The sequence below is a fragment of the Mesoplodon mirus genome (assembly GCF_964341445.2).
Source record: "Mesoplodon mirus genome assembly, chromosome: 9".
NCBI lineage: Eukaryota > Metazoa > Chordata > Mammalia > Artiodactyla > Ziphiidae > Mesoplodon > Mesoplodon mirus.
In genome coordinates, this window is record NC_138985.1 from 72846655 (window position 1) to 72872216 (window position 25562).

The 25562-nt window shown below is 39.8% G+C and overlaps 1 protein-coding gene across 1 annotated transcript in view; it reads left to right on the forward strand.

Annotated features, from left to right (window-relative positions):
* The window catches only part of NPSR1 (neuropeptide S receptor 1), a gene marked incomplete at both ends in the record, with an annotated part of 108207 nt that overhangs the window by 60850 nt on the left and 21795 nt on the right, over positions 1-25562 (forward strand). Inside the window, 3 exons of the mRNA XM_082632238.1 lie at positions 9111-9214; positions 14550-14643; positions 21044-21245. Coding sequence (XP_082488364.1) covers positions 9111-9214; positions 14550-14643; positions 21044-21245 — 400 coding nt within the window. The remainder of the gene's footprint in view (positions 1-9110; positions 9215-14549; positions 14644-21043; positions 21246-25562) is intronic.

Sequence of the window (25562 nt, forward strand, 5' to 3'; positions counted from 1 at the left end):
GGGATGAGACTATAAACATGAGTAAGACACAGCCACTGTGGTCTTGCAACCTAGCAGAGATCTTAGAATCGAGAGAGCTCTTTTAGAAATCTGCTGAGGGATCAAAATTTCCAATCATGTTCTTCCTTCCAGCATCTGGATTCTGTAATCATTATCTTAATCTACATTGAAGGAGATCGTTAATGTGGCTCAGTCTGCTCTGTGGCACCACCTCTGCTGCAGCCAGCCAATCAAGCAACGGCAGTAATAATGTAGTCATTCACTGAGTGGAAAGTTACCAAGCTCTTACCACTAAATAAGACAATGTTAGGGTCCGGAGACGTGAAGGTGAATAAAAAAAATCTCTATCCTCCCACAGTATAGCGGAATTAGAAAGAAATTTTTAAAATGTTAATGTGTTACAGGTACTTCGATAGTAGGGCAGGGAGAAGCCCAGAAGAGGGAATCAGCCAATCCAGAAGAGGGAATCAGCCAATCTCAGTAGTCTTCAGGAAGAAGAAAAGAAAAGGCATTATAAAGGAGGTAACATTGAACTAAACCTAAAAAAAGTTAGGAGATACCCTTCAGGTAGAGGTGCATAAAGAACCTCCTAAGTCAAGGGACCAACATACAGAAAGGGGCTGGCAGAGGGAACAACTGGGGATGGTCAAGGGAGTAAGGGCTTCCCAGTAGAAGCTCTCTCAGCTACATCTTAAGTGCCTCACTGGATTAACTAACACTTCCACTCTTTCTGCAAACTAGCAGAAAACACCCTGACTAACTAGCATCCATGACAAGATGGATGGACCCTAATGAGCCTGTCCATTTCTGCTTCCACCTCTTGGGTTATTTGAGTCACAGATGTTTGTTTCCAGTCAGTTTATGCCAGTTGTACTCATTACTGAAATTATATAATTAACATAAACAACATTGAAGAGTTGTTGTTTCTGTGAAAATTAAGTTGGATACTTCGAAAAGACTTGACTTTTTTATTTTTACCGAGTCACTAAAAGAAGTTGCAATAGAATTAAGCCCAGAGAATGGAACTATAAAAGAATGAAGGAGGATTATAAAAAATCCCTACAGGGGCTTCCCTGGTGGCGCAGTGGTTGGGAGTCTGCCTGCTAATGCAGGGGACACGGGTTTGAGCCCTGGGCTGGGAGGATCCCACATGCCGCGGAGCAACTGGGCCCGTAAGCCACGACTGCTGAGCCTGCACGTCTGGAGCCTGTGCTCCGCAACAAGAGGCCGCGATAGTGAGAGGCCCGCGCACGGCGATGAAGAGTGGCCCCTGGTTGCCACAATTAGAGAAAGCCCTCGCACAGAAACGAAGACGCAACACAGCAAAAATAAATTAATTAATTAATAAAAACTCCTACCCTACCCCCAACATCTTAAAAAAAAAAAAAATCCCTACAATGAGATTCTGTCTCAAATTGCTTTGCTGATATCTCTAGTTCTCATTCTAATCTAAAGAAACCAGAACTGGCAATCATAAAAAATGCATTATGCACACAAAAAATTGATTTTATGCACATAAAATCAAATAAAAGTCTTGGCCCTGTGTTAAAGAAAAGACAAATAAATGTCCGTGAATGTTTTACGTTAAGATATTTTAAGGGCTTCCCTGGTGGCACAGTGGTTAAGAATCCGCCTGCCAGTGCAGAGGACATGGGTTCGAGCCCTGGTCCGGGAAGATCCCACATGCCACGGAGCAACTAAGCCCGTGTGCCACAACTACTGAGCCTGTGCTCTAGAACCCGCGAGCCACAACTACTGAGCCCACGTGCCGCAACTACTGAAGCCCGCCCGCTTAGAGCCCCTGCTCCGCAACAAGAGAAGCCACCGCAATGAGAAGCCCGTGCACCACAACAAAGAGCAGCCCCCGCTAACCGCAACTAGAGAAAGCCTGCGCACAGCAACAAAGACCCAATGTAGCCAAAAATAAATAAATAAATAATTTTAAAAAAAAAAGATATTTTAAGATGAGTTTGTGGGTGTGCTTCCTTTCTTTAACCAATGTTTTGACCAACTAACTGGATGTCACTATTAATGTGCTGGTTGAAAGGGTTTCTCTTGAAGTATAAATTTAGGATAGGATGAGAAAAGATCACACTGAAGAGAAAGGCAGGAAGGATCCCAAAGTCACAACAGGGCATTTGGAGTTTATTCTGTAGACCAGGGGTTGGCAAACTACAGCCCACAGGCCAATTTCAGCCCAAAGCCCATTTTTATAAATAAAGTTTTATTGGGACACAGCCATGTCCATTCGGTTAGAGGAGTGCCCATGGCTGCTTCCACACTGCAATGGCAGAATTGAGGAGTTGTTATAGAGACGGTGTGCAGGTATACAGAAAGGTTTAGGTCATGCCTACAGGAAAGGCATGAAATGCTGCCCTCCTGCCAGTCACTTCTCTTAATAAAAACCCTAGGCCACCGTGGGACCAAATTCTATTGCCCCCAAAGCACACAGAAGGGCAGAGAAACATTAAAAACCCTCAGTCTTTGGGATGGAGGTATAAAGCAGCTGGTCCCGGATACTATACCAATGCCATTAGAAGTCTCCTACCACTAGAGGAAGAGATTGAAACTCTCTCCCACACACGACCCACCACAGATACAAGGCAGGAGTTTGATTGCCATGGGAGGGAGGAATTGGAACACTGAAAATGTCCCAGCCCCAAGGCCCAGGTGCACAGGTCTATGTGAGACTGAGGCTGAGCCAGGACAAAACAGAGCATTACAACCACCAGCTTAGCAAGCATTGCGTAGTAAATAGTAACAGTGCAGGAATAGAGATACATCTGAAAGCCAAGAGTGCAGCATTAAAACCCTCCAGCACCCCAGCTCCACCATAACAGAGCATCCAAAGAGGAATCTGAAGCCTGTACAGGGTGAGGCTGACCATAGCAACAATGTCATTAACCATTAGGGAAATGCACATTGAAGCCATAATGAGAGACCACTACATACAATGTCAAATGACTGAAAGAAAACATACAGACAATACCAAGTGCTGATAAGAATGCAGAAGCACTGAATCATACGTTTTGGGTGAGCATCACTATGCTGCAGCAACTCCGGAAAACTGTTGAGCAGTTTCTTATGAAAGGCCATACTTACCCTATGGCCCAACAGTCTACTCCTGGGCTTTTACCCTGAGGACATGAAAACTTATGTTCACACAAAATCTTAGGAAGCCTGGAAGCAACCCAAACAGAGTGAGCTTATCTTCCTGTATTTGCAGGAGGCGCCACCATCTACCAGGGCCGCGTAAGCCAGGACCTTAACATTGGGTTGGCTCAAAAGTTCGTCTGGGTTTTTCCGTAACATGGTACAAAAAACCCGAACGAAATTTTTGGCCAACTCAATACGTTGTCAACTACTCCCTCTACCTCACCTTTAAAACATCTAATAGTCACCAAATCCTTCTTATTTTACCTTATAAAATATGTCAACTTTGCATCTTTCTCTATATTTTTACTCCAATTTGACATATACTAGGTACCAGTGATCTCTTTCTTTCTTTTTTAACATCTTTATTGGAGTATAATTGCTTTACAGTGGTCTGTTAGTTTCTGCTTTATAACAAAGTGAATCAGTTACACATATACATATATCCCCATATCTCTTCCCTCTTGGGTCACCCTCCCTCCCACCCTCCCTATCCCACCTGTCTAGGTGGTCACAAAGCACAGAGCTGATCTCCCTGTGCTCTGCGGCTGCTTCCCACTAGCTATCTATTTTACATTTGGTAATGTATATATGTCCATGCCACTCTCTCATTTTGTCCCAGCTTACTCCTCTCCCTCCCCATATCCTCAAGTCCATTCTCTAGTAGGTCTGTGTCTTTATTCCCATCTTGCCCCTAGGTTCTTCATGACCTTTTTTTTTTTTTCTTAGATTCCATATATATATATGTTAGCATACGGTACTTGTTTTTCTCTTTCTGACTTACTTCACTCTGTATGACAGACTCTAGGTCCATCCACCTCACTACAAGTAACTCAATTTCATTCTTTTTATGGCTGAGTAATATTCCATTGTATATATGTGCCACATCTTCTTTATCCATTCATCCGATGATGGACACTTACGTTGTTTCCATCTCCGGGCTATTGTAAATAGAGCTGCAATGAACATTTTGGTATGTGACTCTTTTTGAATTATGGTTTTCTCAGGGTATATGCCCAGTAGTGGGATTGCTGGGTCATATGGTAGTTCTATTTTTAGTTTTTTAAGGAACCTCCATACTGTTCTCCAAAGTGGCTGTACCAATTCACATTCCCACCAGCAGTGCAAGAGAGTTCCCTTTTCTCCACACCCTCTCCAACATTTATTGTTTGTAGATTTCTTGATGATGGCCATTCTGACCGGTGTGAGGTGATACCTCATTATAGTTTTGATTTGCATTTCTCTAATGACTAATGATGTTGAACATTCTTTCATGTGTCTGTTGGCAATCTGTACATCTCCTTTGGAGAAATGTCTATTTAGATCTTCTGCCCATTTTTGGATTGGGTTGTTTGTTTTTTTGATATTGAGCTGCTTGTAAATTTTGGAGATTAATCCTTTGTCAGTTGCTTCACTTGCAAATATTTTCTCCCATTCTGAGGGTTGTCTTTTTGTCTTGTTTATGGTTTCCTTTGCTGTGCAAAAGCTTTTAAGTTACATTAGGTCCCATTTGTTTATTTTTCTTTTCATTTCCATTTCTCTAGGAGGTGGGTCAAAAAGGATCTTGCTGTGATTTATGTCATGGAGTGTTCTGCCTATGTTTTCCTCTAAGAGTTTAATAGTGTCTGGCCTTACATTTAGGTTTTTAATCCATTTTGAGTTTATTTTTGTGTATGGTGTTAGGGAGTGTTCTAATTTCATTCTTTAACATGTAGCTGTCCAGTTTTCCCAGCACCACTTATCAAAGAATCTGTCTTTTATCCACTGTATATTCTTGCCTCCTTTATCAAGCTAAGGTGACCATATGTGTGTGGGTTTATCTCTGGGCTTTCCATCCTGTTCCATTGATCTATATTTCTGTTTTTGTGCCAGTACCATACTGTCTTGATTACTGTAGCTTTGTAGTATAGTCTGAAGTCAGGGAGCCTGATTCCTCCAGCTCTGTTTTTCTTTCTCAAGATTGCTTTGGCTATTCGGCATCTTTTGTGTTTTCATACAAACTGTGAGATTTTTTTTTTCTAGTTCTGTGAAAAATGCCAGTGGTAGTTTGATAGGGATTGCATTGAATCTGTAGACTGCTTTGGGTAGTATAGTCATTTTCACAATGTTGACTCTTCCAATCCAAGAACATGGTATATCTCTCCATCTATTTGTATCATCTTTAATTTCTTTCATCAGTGTCTTAAAATATTCTGCATACAGGTCTTTTGTCTTCTTAGGTAGGTTTGTTCCTAGATATTTTACTCTTTTTGTTGCAATGGTAAATGGGAGTGTTTTCTTAATTTCACTTTCAGATTTTTCACCATTAGTGTATAGGAATGCAAGAGATTTCTGTGTATTAATTTTGTATCCTGCTACTTTACCAAATTCATTGATTAGCTCTACTATTTTCTGGTAGCATCTTTAGGATTCTCTATGTATAGTATCATGTCATCTGCAAACAGTGACAGCTTTACTTCTTCTTTTCCTATTTGGATTCCTTTTATTTCTTTTTCTTCTCTGATTGCTGTGGCTAAAACTTCCAAAACTATGTTGAATAATAGTGGTGAGAGTGGGCAACCTTGTCTTGTTCCTGATCTTAGTGGAAATGGTTTCAGTTTTTCACCATTGAGGACGATGTTAGCTGTGGGTTTGTCATATGTGGCCTTTATCATGTTGAGGTAAGTTTCCTCTATGCCTACTTTCTGGAGGATTTTTATCATAAATGGGTGTTGAATTTTGTCGAAAGCTTTCTCTGCATCTGTTGAGATGATCATATGGTTTTTCTCTTTCAATTTGTTAATATGGTGTTTCACATTGATTGATTTGCGTATACTGAAGAATCCTTGCATTCCTGGGATAAACCCCACTTGATCATGGTGTATGATCCTTTCAATGTGCTGCTGGATTCTGTTTGCCAGTATTTTGTTGAGGATTTTTGCATCTATGTTCATCAGTGATATTGGCCTGTAGTTTTCTTTCTTTGTGACATCTTTGTCTGGTTTTGGTATCAGGGTGATGGTGGCCTCGTAGAATGAGTTTGGGAGTGTCCTCCCTCTGTTACATTTTGGAAGAGTTTGAGAAGGATAGGTATTAACTCTTCTCTAAATGTTTGATAGAATTCGCCTGTGAAGCCATCTGGTCCTGGACTTTTGTTTGTTGGACGATTTTTAATCACTGAAATCTCAATTTCAGTGCTTGTGATTGGTCTGTTCGTATTTTCTATTTCTTCCTGGTTCAGTCTCGGAAGGCTGTGCATTTCTAAGAATTTGTCCATTTCTTCCAGGTTGTCCATTTTATTGGCGTGTAGTTGCTTGTAGTAATCTCTCATGATCCTTTGTGTGTCTGCAGTGTCAGTTGTTACTTCTCCCTTTTCATTTCTAATTCTATTGATCTGCGTCTTCTCCCTTTTTTTTTTTTTTTTGATGAGTCTGGCTAATGGTTTATCAATTTTGTTTATCTTCTCAAAGAACCAGCTTTTAGTTTCATTGATCTTTGCTATCGTTTCCTTCATTTCTTTTTCATTTATTTCTGATCTGATCTTTATGATTTCTTTCCTTCTGCTAACTTTGGGTTTTTTTTGTTCTTCTTTCTCTAATTGCTTTAGGTATAAGGTTAGGTTGTTTATTTGAGATTTTTCTTGTTTCTTAAGGTAGGATTGTATTGCTATAAACTCCCCTCTTAGAACTGCTTTTGCTGCATCCCATAGGCTTTGGGTCATCATGTTTTCATTGTCATGATCTCTTTCTTGAGCTTCTGCACAGTTCCCTAACAAATCTAAATGGTAATTCCAGTACTGGAACTACCAAACAGATCTCCCCCTCCCTCCCCAACACAACCACTACAGTAACTAAAGAAATCTATTTAAAACATGTCTGAGTGCATAAACATTTAATTATTCCCTCAGTATATGAAAAAACAAAAGCTCCTTTAATTGGCACATAAGACCCTAAAATCCCTGGATTCTTGTCTCTCCACGCCCATTTCTTGCCACTTTCAAGCACCTATTTTATGCTTCAGCAAATTATTGTTGTTTCATATGCACAAGCCATTTAATTTCTCATCTCACTTTGTCTCACCTCCATAACTTTGTTCATGCTGTCATCTGTGCCATAATCAATGTCCTTCCCTCCCTTTTCCCCTGATCTATCCTTACTGACCCTTCAGGGTTCAGCTCAGGTGTCATCTCATTTTGACTTCTCCCCACTCCAACCATATTCAGGCTCGGACTGGGAACCCACAAGAACCTGTCAAAGGAACACTAAAGCCTGCCAGGAGCTGGTTTTGGCTTTTCTGAGTGTAACAGTTTCCTAGAATCATTCACAGAAGAAATTTTAAAAAGCAAGAGTACATGGAAATGATTAAGCCTTTAAAGTGTACACTTTGTTCCTCAGGTCCTGTTAATTACCATTTAGGAAAGGCTTATTTGCATTGTCCTCAATTACTTAGGCAACTAAATAGCTTTTACCGATCAGATTGAGCAGCATTTCCTTAATAACAAATAACAAATGCAGTGGCACAGTCTATTGATAGTCTCCTCCCAGAGATGGGCTTATTTAAGCTTGAGCTCCAGGGGGAAAGTTTTTTTTACTGGATTACATTATAATTGTTCATAGAGCCACTTAGATCTAGAGAAACATAAGCTTGGGGGGTTTTTCCTCATTATTTTTAAATTAAGGAATAAGTAAACCATAAGAGCATATCCAAGTAACTCCAATGCCCATTCCACTCATTCAATGAGTCCACATCTGCCATGAAAAGCTCCATAAAATTCCTATTTGATCAAATCACAAGCCCACAACTCTGAAGACCCTGCTCTCATCTGACCTTCTCAGTTAGAACTTCTCTGACTACCCAGAACTGCCGTGAGATTTCTCTCCTCCAATTTTTCTGACAATTTTCTGGTAGTTCTCGTGTGCTTGCCAATACTTCTAATTGTTGTTACTTATAGAGAAACAAAAAGGAAGAGACAGGCAGAACACTGGTGTTCAATATAAAAATGCCAGCTGGGGACTTGGCAAGAGGCCGGCAACACCAGATCGTGGAAGGCTTTGATGCTAAACTAGGGGCTCAGACTTCACCTTATTAATGGTGAAGATCCAGAAAGGGAAGATTTACGGTCCTGCCTCTCAGGTCCTTGACAGAGTGTTATAACTCATCTCCCAAGAAAGTGACCCTAAGTCAGTGATTCAGTCTTAAGTTCCAGTCCTATTCAGCAGAGAATCCCTGAAGCACTGTTTTGAGAAAGATTCTGGATCACATAACCAATTAAAGATATTTGTCATGGGGGTGGGGGGAGAAGGAACTTCTAGACACATAGCATATTTTACCATAGCTTCTGGAGACATCCGTACAACTTATATAGTCTGTAACTATAGAAATGAGCACAAAATCTCTAACCTTGGTCTCATATCTTGGCCTCAATTCCTCTGTAGTTTAACCAACTAAGTCAATGAAATTGATAAATTATGCACTTGACTTTTTCCAAAGGTGGATTTGAAAGGGGAAAGAAGAAGAAAGCAGAGGAACCTGGGGAAGGGGGCCATACCTGGATGTAGGGAGGTAACGAGAGGTCCAAGTTGTAAAATGATGGGTGCAGAAACGGAAATTTTGAGGGGCTTCATGAGAATAAATATTTTCCTTTTCTCAATTTTGCCCTTTATTGATCCTCACACAGTCGTTGTTTTAGTACAGGTCTAAACACCTTTAATACTCCTCTCATCTGATTTAAAAGGTCAACTCTGTGATTAATATAATTCCTCTTTAGTCATTACAAAACTCCTTCCTAAGTAGCTACATCTGAGTGGCGAGAGGCTCTAGTAATAAAGTCAAGTAACTCCTGCCTTGTCTTACATTCCCTCAATGGCCACCTAACAAATCAGAAAAAAAAAAAAAATCTCCCCAGGAATTCATTTCTACTGTAGCATACCTGCAAATTTGAAAGAGGCTGAAATCAACCACTTGTGTGTTTTTGTTAGACTCTTTCACAGGACTGGTTAACATCTTGACAGATATCATTTGGAGATTCACTGAAGACTTCATGGCACCTGATCTGGTTTGCCGAGTAGTCTGCTATTTGCAGGTATGTAGCACCTTCCAAATGTGATGAGACAAACTGACACCAAAATTAGCTCTTGGATTCTTCATAAGGAATATAATATAAAACCCTGCACTCTGATGCAACAAACTGCTCACTTCCTCCTAGTTGAAAGGAGAAGCAAAATTTCTAAGATTTTTTACATGGTTTTTTTTTTTTTTTTGGTTGTTAAAAATAATACCTATATAAAGAAAATGCAAATAAGAAACAATAAGAACATAAACACTCATATTTCAAGCATTAGGTAAAATTTCTGGGTTACTATCCTTTTGATGTATTCTGGCTGTCTTAGCCCATTCAGGCTGCTATAACAAAAATACCACAGAGTAGGTGGCTTATGAAAAATAAACATTTATTTCTCACAGTTCTGGCAGCTGGAAATCCAAGATCAGTGTGCCAGCATGGTCAGGTGAGGGCCACCTTCCAGACTGCAGACTTCTCATTATTTCCTCATACACTATGACCAAGTGGGGTTTATTCCAGGTATGCAAGGCCAGTTCAACATTCAAAATTCAACTGATGTAATTCATAACAACAAAAGGTAAGAAAAGATTATATGATCATATCAATAGATACAGAAAAAGCATTTGACAAAATCCAATACCCACTCATGATAAAAACTCTCAGAAAACTATGCATAGAGAAGAGCTTCCTCAACTTGATAACAAACATTTACAAAAAACCTACAACTAACCTCATACTTAATGGTGAGAAACTAGAAGCTTTCCTCTTAAGGTTAGAAACAAGGCAAGGATGTCTCCTCTCAACACTCTTATCCAGCATCATACTGGAAGTTCCAACTAATTCAAAAGAACTAGAAAAAGAAATAAAAGGTACATAGGTTGGGAAAGATGAAATAAAAACATCTTTGTTCACAGATGGCAAGTTTGTCTATGTAGACAATTAAGTGAAAAATAGCAAGGTTGCAGAATACAAGGTTAATATACAGAAGACAGTTGTTTTTTCATATACCAGCAATAAACAATTTGAAGTTAAAAACACAGTACCATTTATGTTAGCACCAGATATATGAAATATTTAGGTATAAATCTAACAAAATATATGCAAGATCAATATGAAGAAAACTGGAAAAACTGTTTAAAAAAATCAAACAATATCTTAAAATGTATAGATATTCCATGTTCATAGATAGGAAGGCTCACTATTGTTAAAATGTTAATTCTTCCCAATGTGATTTATAAATTCAATGCAATCCCAATCAAAATCCCACCAAGTTATTTTATAGATATGGACAAATGCTGAAGTTTAAGGCAAACAACACAGAATGGCAGATACAATATTGAAAAAGAAGAACATGGTTGGAAGGTTGACACTATCTGATTTCAAGAATTACTATAAAGCTACAGAAATCAAGACAGCATGATATTGGAAAAGAATCAACAAACAGATCAATAGAACAGACAGCCCAGAAACAGATACACACAAAAAGTCTAACTGATCTTTGACAAAGGAGCAAAGACAATTCAATGGAGAAAGGATAGCCTGTTTAAGAAATACTGCCGGAGTCATTGGAAATCCACTTGCAAAAATAAATAAATAAGAATCCAACCAACTTTACACATTTCACAAAAACTAACTAAATATGGATCACAGACTGGAATGAAATATGCAGTACTATAAAACTACTAGAAGATAACATAGGAGAAAAATCTAGGGGACTTTGGGTCTTTCAATGGTTTTTTTAGATACAACATCAAAAGCACAATCCATAAAAGAAAAAATTGAAAGTTGGGGTTTTATGAAAATTTAAAATTTATTCTCTGCAAAAGACACTGTCAAGAGACTGGAGAAACAAGGCACAGATGGGAAAAAATATGCAAAACATATATTTGATAAAGAATTTATATCCAAAATATACAACAAAATCCTAAAACTCAGCAATAAGAAAACAAACAACCCTCTTCAAAATGGGCAAAAGAACTGAACAGACACTTCAGCAAAGAAGATACACAGATAACAAACAAGCATATGAAAAGAAGTTCAACATTACATGGCATTAGGGAATTACAAAGAAAAACAACAATGAGATACAACTACACACCTATTAGAATGGCTAAAAAAATTTTAATTGACGATATGAAATGGTACTGAGAATGTGTAGCTACAGGAGGTCTCATTCATTTCTTGTGGGAATGCAAAATGGTACACTTTAGAAGACAGTTTCGTAGTTTCTTATAAAATTGAACATACTCTTACCATACGATCTAGCAGTTGTGCTCCTAGGTATTTACCTAATTGAGTTGACAACTTATATCCACAAGAAAGCCTGCACAAGAATGTTTATAGCAGTTTTATTCATAATTGCCAGAAACTAAAAGTAAGATACCCCTCAAAAGCTGAATGGATAAATAAACCAAAATGAGCTATCAAGCCAAGAAAAGTCATGGAGGAATCTTAAACGCACATTGCTAGGTGAAAGAAGCCAGTCTAAAAAGGTTACTTTTGTATGATTATAACTACATGACATTGGAAAAGGAAAATCCATGGTGACAGTAAAAAGATCAGTCGTTGCCAGGGATTTGGAGGGATTGAATAGATAAAGCAAAAGGGATTTTTAGGACAGTGAAACTCTTCTGCATGATACTGTAATAATGGATAAATGACATTATGCATTTGTCAAAACCCATGGAACTGTACAACACAAAGAGCGAATCTCAATATAAACCTTGGACTTTAGTTAATAATAATGTATCAATATTGGATCATCAATTTAAAAAAATTGACCACACTAATGTAAGATGTTAATAAGAGGAGAAAGTGTGGGGAAGGGGGGCTAATATGGAAACTCTGTCTTATCTGCTCAATTTTTTCTGTAAAAGTAAAATTGTTCTAAAAAATAAAGTATATTGACTTTTTTTTTAAGTCAGTCCAGAGATTCTACTTTAAATGAATCCAATCTGGCATTTTTCTAAATAAAAATTTTTAAGTTTTCTGCATTTAAGTCTCACTTTTCTGCAAGAATATTTTTTTTTTTTGGTTTCATATTTCCTAGGTCATTTTTGTCAGAATTGAGGGTGGGGTAGTGAGAATTTAGACATATGTCCTCAAGCTGCCATCTGTTCTACAAATGGTATCCCATATGTTGTTGACGTGTAGAATTTTCATTGTTGACATTTATGAATTGACTATAATTATACTTTAATTTCCTTCTTGACTCAAGTTAATTATAAGGGTGTTTAAATTTCCAAGTGGTATTTTTAAAAAAAGAAGATACTAATTTCAGCTTTTACTGTTTGTTGTTTTAGATATGTGAATTGTATAAATTCCACTTTTTGGAATCTATTGAGGGTTTTTCTTCTTGGTAGTTTAGTTTATGACTAATTTTTGAAATATTGCCTAGACATTTTACAATAATGTGTATTATTCTTACAGTTTGTTTAATTATTTCTACCTATGTATTATTGTGTTTTTTTCCTCTGTAGAACTTTGAACATCTTAGTTATATATTTAGTGTTATGTTACTTGTTACATTTAGGTTTATTAATATTCTATTGCCATTGTATCTTGTATCTATTATCACTATAAATAATCCCTTTATTCCATGTAGTGCTATTTGCTTTGAATTTAATTTGTCTAACAGTAGTACTGTAATGAATGCCTTCTTTTAGTTTTCAGTTGCTCAGTATACCTTTGGCCATCACTCTATTTTTTTTTTAGCATCTTTATTTAGGTATAATTGCTTTACATTGTTGTGTTAGTTGCTGCTATATAACAAAGTGAATCAGCTATACATACACATATATCCCCATATCCCCTCCCTCTTGCATCTCCCTCCCACCCTGCCTAGATGTTTGAAGACTCCTGAAGTTAAATACTCTTTTTGACTGTGTCTCAAAGTAGATCTCTTTTTATTGACTTTGCCTGCTCCTCTGGGCACTCTACTGTGACCTTTCCCCCTGCTTCAGATTCTGAACTTGTGGGAGTCATCTCACTCAACACAGCCGCGGATGCCGCCGTTCTTATGACCGTCTCATCACAACATTCTGCCCTTGGGAGCGCTCTTTCCCATCCTTCTCTGATGCCATCTCCTCAACTGAGTGTGGCCAGCCTTAACAATTCTGAATTCATGGATCCCACGTAAAAATCCCAGTTTTCTCTAAGGAGACAGCCATCTTATTTTTGTTGTTGTAAAATCTTGCCATCATTTATCTCTCTGACCGTTCATCACCTTTTTTAGCAAGACGAGAATTTCTTCTTATATCCCTCAGGGGAGCCTTCAATCTCTGATCAGTCTCCAGAACGCCCTCCCTATGGCACCTTCTACAACACTGATGCTGGGATGCATTTGTGGTAGTGTTACAGAGATAAAAATAATAAAGAACAACAATGTAGTTGATCGTTGTTTGTCTGAGCCAGGGAATGAACAAAAAGATACAAATTCAGACAAAGGTTACTACCAAAGTCATGTTATTTCTATTTCATCTTAGAAGAAATTCAGACACTCACCCTTAGATTTCACTCTTAGAGTTACTTTTCTACCACTCTGAATGTGACCCAAAGGTGACAAAGCAGTGATATGGCTAGACTCCTGGTAGAAATGAGGCTCAAAGTTATTTGAAAATTTTCCACCCTGATCAGCCTTTCAGGGGTATCTCATTTAATTACCTTTTGAGTATGCCCTTCACAGAAGAGATATTAACCTCTTATATCCCAATTTCCTTCTCTGCAAAGTATGCAAATATCACTAAAGGGCATGGATAAGCTTAATAAAAGAGAGGGTGGGAAGGAAGAAGAGGGAACCCAAGGGCTGACCCTAGTGAGCAGCTCTGCTGCAGAAGTGGGTGAGGAAGGGGAGCTCTGAGAGTGTCAGCACAGATGGTGATAAATGATTCAAAACAGCACATGGGCTCCCTGAAGCCAGATCCCTTCTATCATCTCTCAACAACTCACATTGATAAAAGGCAAATGAATGTTTGTTTCTAATTATTCTGGAATGTCAATTGTGGCAGAGAAAATTAGTTTAGCTTTAAAAGTCAATTACAAACACATGTACCACGCAAATGTCAAGAGGGACTGATCCTTGGAGAAATGCAGCGTCTCTGAAAACCCAAGTGAATGAGTGAGCAAGCGAGAGCTGGAAGCACTCTCACCTGTCACAGCCAGCAGTGCAAATCCCAGCACCAAGAACAGCAATCTTCTTCCTGACATGGGAGTCAGTCATTCCTGTCCATACTCCAAACGTCATCCATCCCTTGGTTCAGTGACAAGGTTTCTAAATAGCACAAAATGCTCTGCTTTCCATGATGTGCATTTCATCACCTCTGTGAGCCCACTCACCTCCTCTCATTTCTGTCTTCAGGTTGTGCTGCTCCATGCCTCTACCTATGTCCTGGTGTCCCTCAGCATAGACAGGTACCATGCCATCGTCTACCCCATGAAGTTCCTGCAAGGAGGTGAGCTGGCTCAAACAAGTACGATCCTTGAGTGAGGGTTTTCACTAATATTATCCTCTTAGTAATGGTCTTTTCCTCCCCCTTTCTTCTCTTCCACTTCCTCCCCAACTTCATGAGTCTGATTGTCCAAAAAGATGTAGAAAAGAAAGTTTGGGTGCCTGGGAAAATGCTGATGGCTTCTATGGATGGCCAAGAGCCACTAGGAAAGGTGCTTTGCTGGACCTACTTTGTGACCAATTACCTTGACGCTGATGCTGCCAGGTTTGTTTGTTTGTTTTTTAAGAGCAGTGTCAACACGCATACCTATCCAAACTAATGAACACTCCCACTTCTACTTGCTTATTTTCCAGAAACAAGCACCTTGCCCTCCTTACCCTATAACCATGGAAACAATTGGAAAGATGTTTTAATTTATAATTATAATAGAAACAAGGAAAACCCTCTTATATCCAGAGATAGCAAAGAATCCCTGAAAGAAAGAAGCAGGTGGGTCAGAGGGAAGGCTGAAACCACACAACCCACAATACACACAGATGATGATGCAGCAATATGGCAGAGGTCTTCCTAAATAGATCGTGTAAATGTCCAGAGCAAGAAGGACTCAAGGAAACTGGCAGGATGATTCCTGGAGTACAATGAGGACATTTAATCACAGCACTTCTCCCTTCCCACTGCTCTTCCCCTTCCCAGGCATGCAGGAGGGATGGAGGTCCCTGCTTCCAAGTAGTGGAGATATTGGATTTGGAGAAACAGAGTGGGGCCCTGGGAAGCAATGACAGCTTGGAGGGATGGTGGGTACCTAGTCACAGGACTAATTGTCCATTACTCCACCCACAGGCAGAGCCCACTTACCTCTTTGACCCCCAAAAGCAAATAAGAAGCCAACATACTACACTTTCCCAAGCAGGCTGTGAAAATGATAAAATGAAGAACCTAATAGGAAACCTTGCCTACAAAAATGAGGTGCAATCAAATATCACAAAAAATGTGACAAAAGCCAAACTGTGGAAAATAGATAATACGTTTAAAATACGTTTCTGCAGGATTTACAGCTAAGGAAGCAAAATTAATAGAGCAAGCAGAACTTTAGAATAAGTAGAATTAATGTCATCAGATACTACTAAATACATCAGGCAGTACTGACACAGATACTTTGAATGGCAACTTAATAATATCTAATAAAATATAAAATGTGCAGCCTTTTGACATAGAAATTCTACTTCTTGGTATCTTCTCTGGACAAATACTCACATGTGTGCATGCACACGCGTGTGTTGTGTGTTGCAGAATTGCTTAGAATAGCAGGGATTCAATGCTAACCTTGGTGTCCCTCAATGGAGGAAAGGCTAGCATCCTGTGTAGAAGTTTCAGTAGATTAGGTTCATTGATTGCATACTATGTGCTATTCTCTAAGTTCTTTACATATGTTAAATACTTTAATCCTCACAACGGCTCTGTGATGTAAATTCTATTATGATTTGCATCTCAATCTGGGCAATTACAATTCAAAGAGTTAAAGTAGTTTGCCCAAGGTCACACAGCTAGTAGGTGCAGAGGCAGGATCTGAACCCAGATGGTCTGGGTTCAGTTTAGGTGTCCTTGATCACTGTCTCTCAGTGAGGAGGTGGTGGAGCCATATGCATTGACATGAAAATATCTACATCATATACTGAGTAACAAAAACGACACACATGCAGTATGCATACTGTATGATAACATTATTGTAAAGAAAAACTCGAAACAATGCTAGATATTGTGTACAGACAGAGAGAGAAGAGTGTGAGAGAATGCAAGAAAAAGTGAGGTCTCAGAATAATAAACAACTGCCTGCAAAAATGTACACCAACTAGTCCTCACCTCTGGGGATGGGAGCTGGACTCTCCATAGAGAACACAGGGACTTACATGCCTTTAGGGAATTTTTATACCAGAAACATATCAGTGTGTTGTGTGCAACTGAAAGTAATTTTAAGATTGAATTTATACCTGTTTCTCAGGCTTTTTGTAGGTTGTGTGAGTGTAGGAAGGTGTGCAATTCACACCAAGCTTTCCAGACAGTGTCATGCTCTAGCATCTTCTCTGGCAGAGAAGGATGCAGGAGAGGGCACAAAGGTAAATGGGAGAGACATTGTATGATATATGTATGCAAAAGTGTGATACTCTTACTCAGCCAACCACTTATTTACATCCTGCAGGCTCTGGGAAGGATTGCATTTGGTGTACAAAAAGACACCCACACCAGAGTATTTCAAGGCGAAGAAATAGGAGTAAAGTGAACATAAGTATAAGAAAACACGTGAGGGGTGACCCAGGACACTTGCTGGAGGTCGAGGCTTTGGGATCCACAGTCAAGAGGGAAACATGGTCAGTTACATGTCTCACCACCGTATCCATTAGATAAAAATTAATCAACTGTTTAGCTTATGGGAAATATGACTGGTTCTGGGAGATACTGTGCAATATTATAAATCATGTTCTAAATTACAGGAAAGGCAGGAATGAATATTATAGTGTTCTTTAAAAGATGTAAAGCAATTTACTTCCTCACTATAAAACTAATAGACACTTAATTTAGGGCACTTGGAAAATAATCATCTCTAATAGCTTCAGGGAAAGATGCAAGCTTGGAAACAGAAATTAGCCATTTTCCCTTCCTCTGCCCAATCCCAACTGAAGTCATGGAGGAAGCCTACAAATAGGAGGAGATCTGCAGCTGGGATGGGAGCCAAGGAAAGACGCCATCCAAAGACCAGAAACTTCAAGGAATCCCCAGCACACAGGGAGCAGATTAAATATTAACAAGGATGCCAAGCCCCCTAGGAAAGCTGCATGGCCTTGCAGGAAGTTGAAAAGATCCGCACGGTTATAGGATGTGGTAGTTGGTGGAACAGGGTGTAAGAAGGTCCAGGGAACCCTGGGCTAGAGTCATCTTGCTGCTCCAGCACGTAGGAATGTAAGGGCAGCTGTGAGGGGCAGGGTTGGGGGTTTATGCGACGGAGCTGAGAGAAGGCGGGAGAAAGAGATTCCCCACAGAGCAGCACAGAAAATGGAGCCAGTGGAAGCCAGGAGGAACTCTCCTGTGGCTGAGCAAGCACATGGCAATGGTAACAAAACCAAGGGAAGGAGAGCAGAAATGGGGGGGGGGCACATTTTTACTGATGTTTTATTGCTTTTTACTAAAGTGGTAATTTCCTTAGCCAGCAACTCCAGAGGAGTTGTCAGTTTTAAAGCTCTTTATTAAAAGTAACTGTGAGAATAATTAGAAAAACATCAACCCATAATGAAGAGAGATATATAATGCCAGATATGAAAATATAATATAAAACTTTGATAATTATAACAATATGATACTGGAACCTATCTAAAGCATATAGAATACCAAATCAGTTAGAAAAGAATGAATTTGCCAGTGTATGGTGTTAGAATAGCTGTCTAGCCATTTAAAAAAATAGATCACTACATGTCACAGTTAATTACAAAGTAAATTCCAATTGGACTGAAAAAGCTAAAATTTTAAACATAAGAGGGTATGGGTATGGGTAAAACTTTCATCATTTTGGTGAGGAAAATATCTTTCTAGGAAAGAAATCTTGCAGTTCTTTAGTAGTCAAGAAGATCATTTCTATATATCATTCATTTATTTGTCGCTTTGTTTCTCAAAAATTTCTCATAATTTTTTCATGTCCTTTGCCACTTTTTCAATTGGTGTGATCTTATTTCTTTGCCAGAGTTCTTTATAAGAAGGATATTAGCCCTTTGCTTGTCATATACAAATATTTCCTATTTGTCATTTTGCTTTTTAAGTATGTTTACAATGTTTACTATTTATAAATAATTAAAAATTTTTTATTTAGTAAAAACTATTTTTATTTCCCTTATTGTTTCTGCTAATTGAAGAACTGCAAGATTAAACATTTGGATAGGAAATCTTACCAACAAGATAACTAGACTAAGAGGAGGAATCCTCAGTGTTGGGCGACTATAAGGAAAAGGACACTTCTGTACACTTCCAGTGGGAGCCATAAATTGTAGACACTTTGGGGGAAACTTAGCTATATTTGCCCAAATCTTCAGTTTCTAAGAGTTCACGCTAAGGAAATAACCAGAGCAGTGCAAAGAGATGCATATGAATTATTTATAATACAAAATAATTGGAAACAATTTAAATACTTAATACTTTGAAAAATTGGAGTTTAGTTTAACCATGGAAGAATTTTATTTTGTCCGTGTTTTTAAAATTGCACTTCACACACTGGCCCTTGGAGGGCTTATTTTGTGGACCTGCTCCAGGACAGGTCTGGAAGATCCTGGCTGTCACCCAGCCTCAACCTGAGTTACCAGAACATGAAAAGGAAAGAGGCTGGAGGTTACCTGGGAGAAATGGAAAGAGGCCAACCAAGTAAGGCAAACGGAAACTGGAGAGGAGTTTCCAAAGAGCCCGGGAAAGTTCCTCAGGAGTTGAAGCATCAGCCTTAAACAGCAGCCAGGCACAAAAAGCATGAGCCATTTTGTGACACTACTAGTCAAGTAAGAACTCTCCTGTCCCCTCTCTCCTCCTTGCCCCCTGCACCCCAGCTCAGAGAGGCCCCAAACTTGTTGGCGACCTGGAGGAGGAGTAGGAACAGCAGATGAGAAAAGCAAGCAGAGGGCTCGGCCCCCTTCCCAGACTCCAGTTTCATACCTGATGCAGGCCCATCTGAGGAGAGAAGACTTAACTTGAAGTCATCTAAGGAATTTTGAATCTTTATTATTATCTGATATTCTACTTATTAATTTTTTTTTTTTCTTTGCGGTACGCGGGCCTCTCACTGTTGTGGCCTCTCCTGTTGTGGAGCACAGGCTCCGGACGCGCAGGCTCAGCGGCCATGGCTCACGGGCCCAGCCGCTCTGCGGCATGTGGGATCTTCCCGGACCAGGGCACGAACCCGTGTCCCCTGCATCGGCAGGCAGACTCTCAACCACTGCGCCACCAGGGAAGCCCATCTACTTATTAATTTTTAAGTTCATTACTACATTGAAGCACTGTTTACCACGTAAGGTGACTGCAGGGGCTTTTTAACTACCTAATTATCACTGACATCAAGAGGCTGAGTTTTCAAACAGGAAAAGAAGAGCTCCCACTCCACTGGATCACTGGATCCACGTACGGGGACGACAGAAAGACCTAAAAAGACTGTATTATAATTCCACCCCAAGGTTCCTGCTTGTTCAGTGTGCCAGTAATATCTGTTTTCTAAATCTTTCTCATAACTCTTTTCAGAGTGACAATTCAGCAAGAACAGAACCCCAGATATTATTCTCCCAAGTATTTGGGATTCAAGATTCTACTAGAGTCCCTAGTTTCTTCTAGAATTGTTCTCACTTCTTATAGCTCCTTGACCACACCCTACATACCTCTCTACGATACCACTAGACTCTACATTTCCCTCCCCACCCAGAAACATGCACCTGCTTTCCAATTTGAAAGTTGGAAGGTGGAGGGAGGTCTCCTGTCCCTGGATGAAGAAGGGCCGCCAGGGCCAGTCAGCACAGACAGCACAGCTACAATGGGGATGAAGATGAAGATGAAGACCTTCAACAACAGCTTAACAGAAAGCATCACATCAAAACAACTGTTTTCAAAAAGCACTCTCATGTATACTAATTGTCTCTCTCTAGCCCCATCATGACTCGGTTAGGTGAGCAGAGTGTGTATTTGTTTTTAATCCCACTTTAGAGAAGAACTCAGGCTGAGACTGAGTGATCTGCCCAAGGTTAAAATATCACATCTGAAAGAGCCCAAATCTAGTGTGTAGGGTCATATCTATCAGACTTCGGGGCTTGGTTTGAATGAACCCTGCTCTCCAGAACCAAGTCCAGTGTTCTTTCTCTGCCTTACAATTCCTCCCTTGTTCCTTCAAATGAAAGAAGGCTACTAAATGTTTGGCAAACAGCTTTCAAACACTGTCACAGTGCTTCACAGTACTAGGTACAAGAGAAGGATGACAGACAGACCAAAGGTCCCATCCCTGCCTTTGAGGATGGGCAAGGTACAGAAGACAAGCACTTGCACAGCAACCTATCAAATGTATGCGGTACAAAGTGAGCTCCGTAGTACTTTAGGAATGGGTGCATCAGCATCTCAATCAAGCAGGTAAATCGGGGAAGAAAAAGAGGAGAAACTGGGGAACACTGACCTTATGCCAGGCAGTGTTCTAGCTTCTGTGTAAGCATACTCTTTTTAATCCCTGCATCAGCCTTAGACGCTGGTCCTATTATCCCCATTTTATGCATGAGGAAACTGAGGCTCTGAGATTTCCAGAATCCCTCTTCCACCATGATATTTTTCCACACTAGATGCCACGCGTGCTCCCAAAGGATGTTTCCAGATGCCCAAGCATCCCCCTCTTTTCTCTGAGCAGAAAAGCAGGCCAAGGTCCTCAGCGTGATTGCCTGGAGCCTCTCTTTCCTGTTCTCCATTCCCACCCTTATCATATTTGGGAAAAGGAAACTCTCCAATGGTGAAGTGCAGTGCTGGGCCCTGTGGCCTGACGACTCCTACTGGACCCCATACATGACCATCGTGGCCTTCCTGGTGTACTTCATCCCCCTGACAATCATCAGGTAAGAGGCCAGCAGGCCAGACCCATACAGGGGCTTTCCCGGTTCACCAACTGCTGCTCTCCTTCCTTACAGGCCACTCATTGCTCCTAGTGTCCTCTGGGGAACGGGCTAGGTGACAAGATTTTATCTAAATCTGCTATGTGCTAAGCTCAACTCCTCCAAAGTGGGACAAAGAGGAGGGAATTAACATTTTCTGAGTATGTGCTGTGGGGCAGGCATTGTACCAAGTGGTTAACATTGATCTCATCAACCACACTACAACTCTGTGAAATAACTATTATCTCCATCTTATAAATGATAAAACTCAAACTCAGAGAGGTTAAGTAACTTACCCAACATTACGCAGGATTTAACCCCAGGTTTGTCTGATTCCATATCCTGTTCTTTCTCCTATATCATGCAACCTTTCAAATATAAGACGTAGTGCCAGTTTCAGAGATCCTATAATCGAAAAGACAGACAAACCTGAAACAAAACTGAGCAAAAAAATGCAATACACACAAAAATATGCTAGACAATGTACACGATGAGGTCAAATAATGGCAGGGAACACTTCTTGGAAGCATCCTTTGAAGGAAGGAAGGTTTCAGATAGGAGAAGGGGATGGTGGAGAGAAAGCAGTTTCCCTGGTAACCAGGGGTCAGAGTGCGTATGGTGACAGAAAAGGACAGGCAGGCAGTGCCGATGGAAAAGAAGTTGGCAATAAGCTCTTTCTGGATGGGGTGAGACTCAATTGTGAAGGGCCTTAGAAACCAAGCCATAGTATGTTCCCTTTGTCCTGCAGCCAATGGTGGGCCAAAGATGGTCTTTCAACAAAGAAGACCACAACCACCTGGACAAGGCAGGGTCTCCCTTGATCACATGGCAGGATCATCTCTGAAAAAGTGGCTCTGCACGGGCGGATGGGATCAGGAATTGCAGGGAAATACCTGGCATGTTGAGTATGTATATGGGTCTTGCTCATCCTGCACCTTCTGCGTGTCCCCAAGCCTGCCATCGAGTGTCACGTAATTCGTCCTGGGCAAAGGAAGATCAGCCTTTGGGTTTCAGTAGTATAAATAATGCTGTGATAAAAATCTTTGTACTTAAAATTATTCATGAGTCTCTGATTATTTCCTCAGAACTCATTCTAATGGAATTGCTAGATCACAGATGATGCTCATTTTAAGACTTCTGATGCATATGCATAAACTGCCCTATTAAAAAATGTGTATTCCTGCCAACAGCAAACAAGAGCTCTCATTTTTCCTCCCATGACCCAGAGGAAGGTGGTATCATTTCTTTATTAAGTCTTTGCTGACCACAGAGGTTTAAATAAGTATCTCATTGTTTCAATATGCATTTCTTAGATTAAGTGGTTGGGTATTTTTCAAGCGTTTTCTGACATTATAGGAATCTCTTGTTCCTGCTCTTTGTTCGTCTTCAGTCCCTTACGATACTAAAGCTGGAAAAATGTTATCCACCACATAGTCCAGCCCCTAAACTTTTCACCAGTAGACTTAGGGCTAAAAGAAGCAAAATGACTTGCTCTCCATCAGCAGCAGAGGTCGAGCTGGACGGGAGCAGAGTGATTCCCACAGTTAGCCCCTCAGCCTTACTGAGATTGGATATTGTCCAGTCATCTCTGCTGAATCTACAAGTTAACATCTATATTGTATTTCAACTTACTGCTCTCCTCTCCACCAAGCTGAATCTGGGGGGAAACCTGAAGGGAAGACGTAGGTTATTTAGACAATCAATCAAAGGTAAGTAACAGCCACATTAAAAGAATCCCATGGAAGAGGAAAGAGGCCAGTTGCAGCGGTAAGAAAGTATTTGGAAGGAAGTGACTCATGCCGTCATAGGCAACTGACACATCGATTTCGGTGGCAGCAAATGTCACTGCTTCTCTCCTGATTAATTTCCCATCAGCTCCTGAAATCACTCAAAACCCCTGCTCAGCAGGGAGGATGCAGCCGTGAACCACAGGCTCCCAGCGTGCTGTCTGGCCAGATCCCTCATGCGGGGCTTTCACTGTCTGAAATTTCCCCCATTAATTCAAGCTGCCTCTTCTTCTCCTCTGACTCGCCTACGGCCCAACTTGTGCATTTTTGTAGGGTCCTTGGAAAACGCAAAGTCTCATTTAATGATTAAAGGGGATGATTTCAAAATCACTCAGCCCTTGTCAGACAAAGGCCTCAGTAAACCCTGCTCCTTGCTCCTTGCTTCCAGCTGGGGTAGAACCATGAAAGTTCCGAGTGATGTTGCTCTGTCTGTCCTTGAGCTTCCCTGAAGCATTTCCTACCTTCTCAGTCATCATCTTCCCTCATCCTCTTCCATGGTCAGGCTTCTGCGGGAGAGAAAGCTTCTCTCTGGGGGATGCAGCATAGCAACTCCCCACTTCTTGAACCAAGACCAGGCCCAGATGGAGTTTTGTGAAGAATTTGTTTGCCAGCTAGTTGAGGGATAAGTTGCTATAATTTCATCTCTCTCAGAGCTAAAGCTCAACTCTTTTTTGGTTGTTTTTGTTTTTCTCAATCACACTTTGGTACCCTGAGCTTGATTCTGTTGCTAGTGACTCTTTCAGATAAGGTTAAATTCTTAATTCCAAGACTGAGTCGACAAAAGAAACAACACAAATAAGGTGTTCATGCTCTTTATTAACCATGCCTCTTGCTTTATTGTCCCTCATGCGTGACACATTTATATACATATATATATATATATATATATACATATATATGTGTGTTCTTACCAAATTGATAGGCAAAAAAATATATATATACTATTGTTGTTTTAATTCGCATTTCTTTCATCACAGATGAGGTTGAACACGTTTTATATGTTTGTTATTATTTTTGTTTTTTAAGTAAATTACCTATTCGTATTCTTTTACCTGTTTTTCTCCATTTTATTTTATTTTCTCTATTCTCTCTCTTTAGAGATATTTTTTATATAAAAACTTTTCCTGTTTTTATACGATTAGGATATTCCCCTAGTTTGTCCCTAGTTTGCCTTTTCATTTTGAATATGATTTTATTTTGCTTTCAGTTAATAAGACTGACATAATTAAGGAGAGAAATCATGAATACCTAAATTAGAAAGTCAAATGACTTGATTTAAAAAAAGAATCATAGGAAAGCACTTTGCAAAACTTTATATAAATGCATGTGAAAATACGAATGAAATGTATATGGCTTTTCTGTAATATATAAGCATTTTATATTTTAGTGTATTCATATCTACACACAATTTTCTTTACATTTTTTCATTTCTTTTCTTTCTTAGGAAATTGTCCCTTTCACAAACTTATCTATACTTTAACTTTTTAATGATTTATAATTTTAATTATTTGAAAATAATTTCAGTGTTGAGATCATGTTAAAAATATCACCTTAAAGGGCTCCCCTGGTGGCGCAGTAGTTGAGAGTCCGCCTGCCGATGCAGGGGACATGGGTTTGTGCCCCGGTCCGGGAGGATCCCACATGCCGCAGAGCGGCTGGGCCCGTGAGCCATGGCCACTGAGCCTGCGCATCCGGAGCCTGTGCTCTGCAACGGGAGAGGCCACAACAGTCAGAGGCCCGTATACTGCAAACAAACAAACAAACAAACAAACAAAATATCACCTTAAAATATTTTTTATTTGATTTTGATGTTTAATTTGATTTTTATGTAATATGAATTAGAGATCTAAGTTAAATTTGTTTTTTTGTTTTTTTTTAATGCTGGGTCATTTGTCCCAATATCACTTACTGAATGATTTATCTTTTCTCTACGGTATGAAATGGTAATTTTATCATATGCATATTTATATTATAAACGCTCTTATTGTTTCTGAGCTTTCTATTCCCTTCACTTTATTCTGTTTTTATTTTCTCTATTCTCTATCTTTAGAGAATTCTTTATGCAATAACCTTTTTTCTTTTTTAATATATTGCAAAAATTTCCCTAGTTTGTCATTTGTTTCTTCACTTTGAATATGGTTTCATTTTGTTTCCAGTTTGCAGTGATTGACATAATTAAGAAAAGGAGAAAACACACAAATAACTAAATTAGTGGTTTTTCTGCCCCTAACACCACATTGCTTTCATTACAGTAGCTTTATATACATTTAATATCTGCTAAGACAGATCGCTGGTCCTTTTCAGATTCCGTGGCTATTCCTGGAGAAGCTGCTCACACACTCTCCTTGCACCCACTACTGCAGCCAAAACAAGCCATCTCTTGTTTCCGGGACACCCCACACTCCTCTCACCCCTGGGCTTTTGTGCACATCATTCCTTATGCCTGAGCACTCCTCCAGACTCACGCTGCCTTGCTTCTGGCAAAATGATTCAC